The 10,616-nt window shown below is 43.5% G+C and overlaps 1 protein-coding gene across 1 annotated transcript; it reads right to left on the bottom strand.

Annotated features, from left to right (window-relative positions):
- Positions 1–4,836: 4,836 nt before the first annotated feature.
- LOC116366319 (uncharacterized) lies at positions 4,837–7,628 on the bottom strand. Its single transcript, XM_031818499.1, has 10 exons — positions 7,452–7,628; positions 7,239–7,322; positions 6,969–7,115; positions 6,799–6,879; positions 6,167–6,236; positions 5,992–6,078; positions 5,809–5,906; positions 5,606–5,686; positions 5,396–5,500; positions 4,837–4,944 (listed from the first exon to the last, which is right to left on the bottom strand). Exons 1-10 carry the CDS (start codon positions 7,605–7,607, stop codon positions 4,864–4,866), a joined length of 990 nt encoding a protein of 329 aa, XP_031674359.1. The 5' UTR covers positions 7,608–7,628; the 3' UTR covers positions 4,837–4,863.
- Between the last annotated feature and the right edge of the window lie 2,988 nt (positions 7,629–10,616).

The following is a 10,616-nucleotide window of genomic DNA, read 5'->3' as shown; positions in this document are numbered from 1 at the left end:
CATGGATTGTGTATGTGTGCCATTCAGAGGGTGAATGGGCAAGACAAAATATTTAAGTGCCTTTAAACAGGTTATGGTAGTAGGTGCCAGTGGTACCAGTTTGTGTCAAGAACTGCAACGCTGCTGTTTTTTTACGCTCAACAGTTTCCTGTGTGTATCAAGAATGGTCCACCACTCAAAAGACATACAGCCAACTTGACACAACTGTGGGAAGCATTGGAGTCAACATGGGCCAGCATCCCTGTGAATGTTTTGTACACTCAGTACATTAATAGTATTGGTACGTGTTCTTGCCGTAACCTGTAAAGCTGGAGCAGCCTGCGAGGCAGGGGGAGGTGTAGGTGATGCCGTTGTCTGAACACTCAGGGTCCCACTCCCCAGCCAAGCAGGAGCAGTCTCTGTTACACTCTGACAACAGGCTGCCATCGTACACCAGGGGACCTGGGGGACAGAGAAAATGGCTGGTAATAATGATGTTTAAATAATTGTTGCTGAACTATCATTGACACAGGCACAGTGACAAAACAGCCAGGAATCCTGGCTCTGTAACAACCATACTGTATATTCCCACAAGAGGGAGCCCCGGCACAAGCCCATGTGTGTTTTGGTCTAGCTCTCCCTCATATTCCACTGATCAAAACGTTTGTTTTTATCAACCCACCAACCAACCAATCAGATGTCATATTTACTCGTTGTAGGACACGGACAGACCAGCCACCTGAACGTTGTCACACTTAGTGCCAGACTGCAGAGGGAGGAGGAGGTAGGCCATGAAGGAGGTGACGAAAGACAGCTGGGCTCCAGACACAACGCCAAGCTTATACCTCTTCATCAGTAGACCTCCCAGGAATATCCCCACTGCACCCACAGGCAGGTTCAACTCACCTGGAAAAGTTATACTCACACGTCTTTAGTGCTACCAGTGTGCTGGAGTTTCATTTCCACTCATGTTCAACAAACCTACAGGGGATGGGAGAGAACAAAAAAAGTGTATTTAATGCCATTCAACATCAGTGCTGACAGGAGGGAACATTTCAGTTGGAGCATGTCCAGGTTTCTATGGCTTCGTTGAGACAGGCAGCCCAATTCAGTCATTGTTTTGAGTAATTGTTGTAACTTTAATGTGTTCATGTATAAGTTAATTCATTGAGCTGTAATTAAAGATATTTCTTTACAGTTACATATGTAATTGTATTGGTTAGTATTGAATTACGCGTTTGACTGCAAGTTCCAGAATGCCTTGCGACAGGAATGAGAGTGAGAACGCGCCAGTTATGTGCAGGTGCAAAGTGATTAGGCTGACCTTTCCGCTAGCATCTTACCTGCATTGCTCTGTAGAATCTAAAGTTCTTAAATGTAACGTGAACAAGTAATATTACTAAAATATGCACCCCGACGTCCCGAGTCATTACTTTGAAGACAGTTATTCTAAAAGTAATTGCTCTTTTGACCAATCAGATATGCTCTGAAAAAGAGCTGATACGAACATATCTAACGTGATAATTTCCCATCATTATTGAACAGGCTAATGGGTCTCCAGTTGTCTATATAAAGAGTATCCTTATTAAGTTTGGGAATCAAAGTAATTACACCTTGTTTTAAGGATGCCGGTAACTCCCCTTTTCCTATTGATTCGTGAAACATAGCAAGAATGAAAGGAATCAATTTATCATTGAATGCTTTATAAAACCCGCTTATTAAACCATCATTTCCAGGGGACCTATTGTCCTTAAGGCTTTTAATACAGTATTTTATCTCAATTTCAGATAACTCATCATCACAAAAATCCCTGAAATCATTATCTATCTTCTTAGCAATGTTTGCAACACGTCATGCTCTTATCAACTGAGCTACGAAGGAGCACGTCGAAGTCACTAGAATGATGACAAGCAATTTTAAGGGATTCTAAAGGGAATCAGAATTCTCATCTTATCTTTTTTATTTGTTTGTTTTGTTTTATTAACAACAAATCAGTACATAAAGCACATGAGAGAACACAAGCAGATTGTATGTATGCTGTATATGTATATATGGATTGTATATACATGTATATGTATATATGTGTATATGAAATTTGGCCAAAAGAATAATGAAATTAATTACATAAAAATTATTCCGCTTATTTCTATTGTATGTAAAGAATCCAAACAGTACATCTCTCCACAATAGTGTAAAATCTTCATAAATGTGTTCAATTATAAACCTACTGATGTCTTGCCACAGTTTTCTTACATGCATACAATGCCAAAAAAAGAATGCACAACTGTTTCTGGGTGGTCATTACAAAAGGAGCAATTTGAGTTGATGTTTTCCTTAAACTTCTTCATATAGTGGTTGGCAGGATAATATTTATGAATAATTTTAAAGGAAACTTCCTTAATTTTGTTAACAAGTAGGTATGTGTGTGGCAACATCCAAACTTTTTTCCAACAGCTTATTAAACCATCATTTTGTCTTGTTTTCCCACACACCTGGTTTACATTAACCCTCTGTTCCCCCCATGTCTCTGTCTCTGTTATTTCAACCCATATTCTGTTGTTCTGGGTGCCTTTGGTTTTCTCCTCATTAAACTGCTCCCGTTATAACCCAGTTCTGCTCTCCTACGCCTGACTTCCCTGCAGCCCATTACGCACCTCCTAAAAGATCAATATCTTAGGTCTTGTACCATTGATTTTTCCAAGCGCTGGGATGCGCAGAACTTAGAACGTGGAGTTAATGAAATGCCCAGGAAATGGCACAGAAAATGTGGGGCGGCCTCTCCATAAAAGTCAATGGCCACACACCAAGACATGGATTTGACAGTCAAATGATTACTTAAATAGCAGTCAACTGTTGTCACTGTTGTTATTCTATAGAGGGTCGTGATTCGTTTAGGTTAACTAACAAAAAAAGTGGTCTGGTCCCTTTTCCATGATGAAAGCCTCCCGAAATTAAAATCCAATATTCCAAAATATAGATATAAGCCTTCAAGAACTCATCTAACCAGCTTCTTCAGGGCCAACCAGTCCCCCTGTCGCCCTGAAACCCAACCCCCATAAGAAGAAGCCCAAATACGACCTGCCCTTCCCCAGTATACATACAAGGTCAGGGGACAACACTGGTTTTTCATCTTGTAGTTCAACTTGTTTTCTACACAGTTTAAAGGGATAGTTCATCCAAATTACAAAATGACTTAAGTTACGTTTACATTTCATTTGAAATCCAATGCATCCAAAGTGTACATTAGTCTTTCCTGGTTCATAACATATTTTTTGGTCCCTTTCAGATCACAGCCATGTCAACAGTGGGCGTCAGGCTTGTAAGAGACATGAATTATCTGTGAGATTCAGTGAACAAGGCTAGAAGGTGAGATTCCATCTCTCTTAACTGCTCATTGTACTGAATAGATAATTATGAGCTAACATTGTACCACCTTATTTTCTGTAACAGACAGTTAGTATTCTAGGGAAGCAAGGCATTTGTGTAGAATGTGCATTGTAGAGTATGTTCTTTGCATTCTTTATCATGTATTTCTCATAGAAAGAGTCTGTTCTAGTCATTCATCTAATCTTGTCATTCGATTTCTATGGTATTTCTCTCCATTAGGACTGGGTATTGGCTCCTACGGGTTACTCTGCCTTCTACTGTGATGGAGAATGCCTCTACCCTCTGTGTTCCTGCATAAACTCCACCACCCACACTATGATCCAACTAGTGGTCAGTATGCACTACTACACCCTCCCTCACATGAACGCTCACATTACTGGTTTCAGTGGGAAAGACGGGAAATGTTTCAGACATTAATGGCAAGATACCGAAGTTACCGGAGTCTACAATGGCAGACTTTTAATGTAGGGATAGTGAGAAGTAACATTCAAGACTGAAGCAATTATCCCCTCTAGTGGTATACTTCATACTGTACCAGGTTACTACACACACTGATAATACAAAACATTGAGGACACCTGCTCTTTCCATGACATATACTGACCAAGTTAAAGCTATGACCCCTTATTTGATGTCACTTGTTGAATCCACTTCAATCAGTGTAGATGAAGGGGAGTTAAAGAAAGATTTTAAAACCTTGAGAGAATTGAGACATGGATTGTGTGTGTCATTCAGAGGGTGATTCAGCAAGAGAAAAGATTTAACTGTCTTTGAACGGGGTACGGTAGTAGGTGCCAGGCGCACCGGGTTAAGTGTGTCAAGAACTGCAACACTGCGGGTTTTTTTCATGCTCAACAGTTTCCCATGTGTCTCAAGAATGGTCCACCACCCAAAGGACGTCCAGCCAACTTGACACAACATGGGCCAGCATCCTTGTGGAACGCTTAGGGCAGCTTGTCGAGTCCATGCCCAGAGGAAATTAGGCTGTTCTGAGGGGAAAAGAGTGTGCAACTCAATATTAGGAAGATGTTCCTAGTCTATTGTGGACTCAGTGTATGTCATCCTACATGTTTTTAAATAGTACATTATTTTTTTATTTAACTAGGCAAGTCAGTTAAGAACAAATTCTTATTTTCAATGATGGCCAAGGACAAGTGGGTTAACTGCCTGTTCAGGGGCAGAACTACAGATGTGTACCTAGTCAGCTCAGGGGTTTGAACTTGCAACTTTCCGGTTACTAGTCCAACGCTCTAACCACTAGGCTACCCTGCCGCCCCAGTATCACAAACCACTGTACAAAACCATATAAAGTGTGGGCCTGTAGTATCTGTAAATCAACTAAACATAGTTTTTTATTTCCATATGCAGATAATAAAGCATCATTGTTCATGTAATATTCTAATATATGCATTATACCTCCAGGAAGAAGAAATGGTCATAAATCAAATAGATGAAAAGACAGAAACAAAAATGTTTTTGAACTACAACTTATTTTATTTTAAAATGTCAAATTCAGTGCAAAGTAATGTAGTGCATTGGTGTCTAGATCCCTGTTGGGTGGCAAAGTGTCACAATAATCCTGTGGGGAGAGAAAACAAGAGAATACATTACATTAATGGGTGTTAACTAATCAGGGTTCAACAAAGCACTTCAAGTCCTCAATTCCTTCAAAAGAGAGAGAGAAGGAGAAAGGAGTATGGTCCCTGCAGTAGGACTACATGCTGGCCATGAGGTTCTCCAAGTGGTACTCCAGGAGGCTGGAGAGCTCAGTGACCAGAGACTCTGGGTTAAAGTACCAGGCCAGCTGCTGGCCAAACATGTCATCAAGCAGAGCCATCAGCCCGCCTGAAGAGAACACCACACAACACATAGAAAATGGCTCTGAGTTACTAGCTTATCAAGAGGAGATAGACAATTAGAAATACTCCCCCTAAAATGGCATTGAAACCTGGTTAACCATGAATAAGGAAGTCAAAAGGAAGTACACTAAGAATATGGAAGTAAACAGGAAGTAACCTCTTGACTCTTACATTGAGCAGCAGCAGGTATCTATCAGCCTCTGGCTCCATGTTGGCAGCAGTGGGCAGGAAGGAGTACAGGAGAGCGTACAGACGCTCCACGAACCCACCAGGGTGCTAAAGGAAACAAAGGAGGAGAAAAGAGAATAGAAGAGATGAGGAACTTAAGTGAAACTGCTAATAGAGAGACATCAAAACATGTTCCAGTGAGATGCTACTTACCACCATCAGGGACTTCTGAGCTGTCATCATCCCAAACAGCACCAGCTCAAAGAGGACATCTATCATGTTCACATGATGGATCTAGGACAAGAAAACACGTTTGGAGAAAATAGGAATGATTTCATAAATATCAGCTACTGTGATGTATAAAAGACATGCATGTGGAAGAACTCAGTGAGACTTGAAAGAGTTAATGAACTCACCTTTGCCTCAGCCAGCTCCCTATCAATGTCATTCCGCTTGGAGGGGTCACTCAGGTAGTCCACAAAGTCGTTATAGGTACGGATGAATTTGCCTCGTCCTATGACAAAGAAAAGAGCATCTTAGTGAACAGAACACATTTCCCCTCAGGGACGCGCTCTTTCCCTTGAAAGAGAGTGAGTTACCATGTGGTTGGCCTGAACAAGGCCGCCCAGGAGGACCTTTCCCGCCACAAACAGATGGTTCCTGCTCAGGGTGGAACCAAGCAGGGTCTAGGGAAGAGGGAAGAGTTAGGGTGAGACATCTTCCTCTTGTAGAACAAGAAGTCACAGAGACTAAAAGAACAGTGGGTCCACTCACAGTGAAGGCCTGGCGCAGGGAGACGAGCCTCAGGGCGATGTCCTCCACTCTCTTGGTGGTAAGGTAGAGGCTATGAAAGGGAGGGAATGAAGCATGTCAATCATTCGAGTCAATGGGGGATAACAGCATTATGACCACTATCCTTCAGCATTTGACAAGCTCAGACTACACAGACATTTAGAGGAACTCACTTTAGCAGAGGAACCTCCCTCTCCTCAGGCAGCAGGTCCTCCTCCCAGCCCAATTACAACAAAACAAGCATTCCAAATCAGTGACCAGTGCAATGACATAACAAATAATCGGTCAATGGAAGGATCTTAATGCTCCTAGTCAATAGTATGTGTGTGTAACGTCTGACCTCATAGCAGTTGTGGCCCTCAGGCTCTGGGTCAGTGAACTGCTGAGTGGTGGGAGTAGAGAAGGAGGCAGCCTCCGACCACGCTGAAGAGGAGAGAAGCCCGTCCAGCCCCATGTGGAGAGTGGCGTACACCACTGAGACATCAGTCTGCTGCTCAAAACACACACAACCACCTGTTTACCACACACACACACGTTATTAGAAAACACACCAAATCGAATGCAAAAATGCCCAGTAATGTCTAGTCTATATACATAGGAAATCGTTTATTTACCTGGTAGCAGCCAAGCGTCACGTCCACAGATATCTCATGGCGGAGGTGAGACGCATAGTGGGTCACCCTGCCAGCCACACACTGACAAAGAGAGAATACATATTAAGGCCAAATGGAATAAGTGAAGAAAAGCCTAATCTAATACTATTTCAGTAGTATTTATGTCTTACCTGGATCCAAGTGATGGACTGCACTTTGGTGGCACAGTAGGGGATGCCCTCTGGACTAAGCCTGGCTGTCTCCTTGGAGATGGCCCACACCAGTTGAGTCTCCAGGCCTCTCACCCTACTCACGTGGTGCATCCTCACCACCACCTGCTGTTGAGATAAACAACAAGACAACATCAACAAAACCACTTCGGCAATTGCTGTGACACATTTCCATCAAGATCAAATGACTGACAATATAGATTATGATTAGGTTGTTACAAAGACACATACCTGGGATCCCCCACGCATGTAGGTGATGATGGGGCTGATGAACTGGAAAGTTCTCCAAGCTTTAACCACCGGACCGGCATTGTTCTGCACATTACAATACATTCATGTTGGAAACAGTAAACATTGTAACAGTGATGTGACTGTGTGTGTGTGTGGGGGGGGGGTCTGGGATATTTTTCAAACATAAAACTCCAAACTTTCAGAAAATTGTACCTCAAGGATAGTCTGCACATCTGGCACATCCTCAAGGATGATAGCAGCATTCTGGACATCAAGGAGGACTGGCAGCTGTGGAACATCTGGCACATCATCCAATGGCACATCCAACTGGACCTCATCCAGGACAGTTGTTTCTAAAATGAGGAACATTGGAATATAAAATAAACTATTGTTAGGACATAAAAAAAATAGCAAGATTTCTAATACTAGATAGCTAGGTAGCAAAAGTTGATTGCTTAGCAACAGTTACTAAAGTTAATGTTAGCTAGCAAGCTACAACATCTCGAGCACAAGCATTTTTGCCAAGTCTGAATGATAGAAATACACAACATTTCGCAAATTATAATGACATTGTTAAATGTAGTCAAAGAAGAGTTGTAAACTCCACATAACCTCTTCGAAGTCGCTGTCGCTGTCAACGATCACGAACCCTGCAAAACAGAAAAAGACAAGAAAAACAAGCCACAAATGAATTTGAACAACCTGTCGACGCAGTAGGCCGCCGACGTCCACGCACTCTCTCCGCCAGTCTTGAAAAGCACCCAGGCATTTTCCAGTCGATTGTTCTCAGGTCTCAAAAATCAAACAAGTTTGTTGTCAGCAGCAAAGTTGTTGTTTTCGCACAGAAAACGTTCCATAGAACGTCGGTTAGATGTCTCTTGGCAACACACGTTCGAAAATGATTGTTTACAAAATTGACAACTATGTTGCCATAGAAATTAGTTTGGAATTCTGATTCCCTTTAGAATCCGTTAAAATTGCTTGTCATCATTCTAGTGACTTCGACGTGCTCCTTCGTAGCTCAGTTGATAAGAGCATGACGTGTTGCAAACATTGCTAAGAAGATAGATAATGATTTCAGGGATTTTTGTGGTGATGAGTTATCTGAAATTGAGATAAAAGACTGTATTAAAAGCCTTAAGGACAATAGGTCCCCTGGAAATGATGGTTTAATAAGCGAGTTTTATAAAGCATTCAATGATAAATTGATTCCTTTCATTCTTGCTATGTTTCACGAATCAATAGAAAAAGGGGAGTTACCGGCTTCCTTAAAACAAGGTGTAATTACTTTGATTCCCAAACTTAATAAGGATACTCTTTATATAGACAACTGGAGACCCATTAGCCTGTTGAATAATGATGGGAAATTATCACGTTAGATATTTTCGCATCAGCTCTTTTTCAGAGCATATCTGATTGGTCAAAAGAGCAATTACTTTTAGAATAACTGTCTTCAAAGTAATGACTCGGGATGTCGGGGTTGATATTAACGCTTCTTTTAGTAATATTACTTGTTCACGTTACATTTAAGAACTTTAGATTCTACAGAGCAATGCAGGTAAGATGCTAGCGGAAAGGTCAGCTTAATCACTTTGCACCTGCACATAACTGGCGCGTTCTCACTCTCATTCCTGTCGCAAGGCATTCTGGAACTTGCAGTCAAAAGCGTAATTCAATACTAACAAATACAATTACATATGTAAATAACTGTAAAGAAATATCTTTAATTACAGCTCAATGAATTAACTTAAACATGAACACATTAAAGTTACAACAATTACTCAAAACAATGACTGAATTGGGCTGTGTCACGCCTTGGTCATAGTGTTTTGTGTTTTCGTTATATATTTTGGTCAGGCCAGGGTGTGACATGGGTTTTTGTGTTTGGTTTCGTATTGGGGTTTTATAGGATTTGGGATTGCTATGTTTAGGGGTGTGCCTAGTTAGTTTCGGGCTGCCTGAGGCGGTTCTCAATCTGGAGTCAGGTGATTTTCGTTGCCTCTGATTGGGAACCGTATTTAGGTAGCCTGAGTTTCACTTTGTATTTCGTGGGTGATTGTTCCTGTCTCTGTGTTGTGTCACCAGATAGGCTGTATTAGGTTTCGCGTTCCGTTTGTTGTTTTTGTATTTATTAAGTTATTTCATGTATCGTCACCTTTTCTTCATTAAAGAACATGAGTAACCACCACGCTGCATTTCGGTCCGACTCTCTTTCAACAAATGAAGAACGCCGTTACAGAATCACCCACCACATACGGACCGAGCGGCGTGGTAACAGGCAGGAAAAGCGAAAGGAGGACGTTATGGACAGCAATGGCATGGAGTATACGACGTGGGAAGAAATCGACAGGTGGGCGGCCGACCCAGAGAGAGTGCAGGAGCCCGCCTGGGATTCGCTAGATCAGTGCGAAGAAGGCTATAGGCGAATGGAGTCGAAAAGGAAAACACGGCGGCGCAGAGCGAAACCCGAAAGTCACCCCAAAAAATGTATTGGGGGGGGGGCTCAGAGGGAGAGTGGATGAGTCAGGTGTCAGACCTGAGCCAACTCTCCCTGTTAATCGTGAGGAGCAGCGATATAAGGACTTCTGGTCTTGGGAGATGATATTAGACGGAAGAGGACCCTGGGCTCAGCCTGGTGAATATCGCCGCCCCAAGGAGGAAGCAGAGGCAGCAGGAGATAGGAGCCGACGATACGAGGGAAACGGTTGGCAAGGAAGCCCGAGAAGCAACCCCCAAAAATATTGGGGGGGGGGCTTACAGGGAGTATGGCTATGCCAGGTAGGAGACCTGCGCAAACTCCCTGTGCTTTCCGGTGGGCTAGAGAGACCAGGCAGACACCGTGTTATGCTATGGAGCGCACGGTGTTTCCAGTGCGGGTGCATAGCCCGGTGCGGTTCATACCAGCCCTTCGTATTGGCCGGGCTAGAGTGGGCATCGAGCCAGGTAAGCTTGGGCAGGCTCGGTGCTCAAGAGCTCCAGTGCGCCTGCACGGTCCGGTCTATCCAGAGCCACCTCCACACACCAGTCCTCCGGTAGCAGCTCCCCGCACCAGGCTTCCTGTGCGTGTCCTCGCTCCAGTATCACCAGTGCCCACACCACGCATCAGGCCTACAGTGCGCCTCGCCTCTCCTGCGCTGTCGGAGTCTCCCGCCTCTCCAGCGCTGTCGGAGCCTTTCTCCTCTCCTGTGCTGCTGGAGTCTCCCGCCTGTTTAGCGCAGCCAGAGACTTTCTCCTCTCCTGCGCTGCCAGAGCCTCCTGCCTGCATGAAGCAGCCTGAGCTGCCAGTCTGCAGGGAGCTGTCAGTCTGCAAGGAGCTGTCAGTCTGCAAGGAGCTGCCAGTCTGCAGGGTGCTGTCAGCCTGCATGGAGCAGTCAGAGC

Source organism: Oncorhynchus kisutch, unplaced genomic scaffold (genome assembly GCF_002021735.2).
Source record: "Oncorhynchus kisutch isolate 150728-3 unplaced genomic scaffold, Okis_V2 scaffold1436, whole genome shotgun sequence".
Taxonomy (NCBI): Eukaryota; Metazoa; Chordata; class Actinopteri; order Salmoniformes; family Salmonidae; genus Oncorhynchus; species Oncorhynchus kisutch.
This window is presented reverse-complemented; position numbering and strand designations above follow the sequence as displayed.

Coding starts and splice junctions, on each gene's coding strand:
- LOC116366319 (XM_031818499.1), bottom strand. CDS start 7,607: ATGTTCCTCATTTTAGAAACAACTGTCCTGGATGAGGTCCAGTTGGAT. Junction 7,116..7,238: donor ACATGCGTGGGGGATCCCAG/GTATGTGTCTTT, acceptor TTATCTCAACAG/CAGGTGGTGGTGAGGATGCA. Junction 5,687..5,808: donor GGGAGCTGGCTGAGGCAAAG/GTGAGTTCATTA, acceptor TTCTTGTCCTAG/ATCCATCATGTGAACATGAT.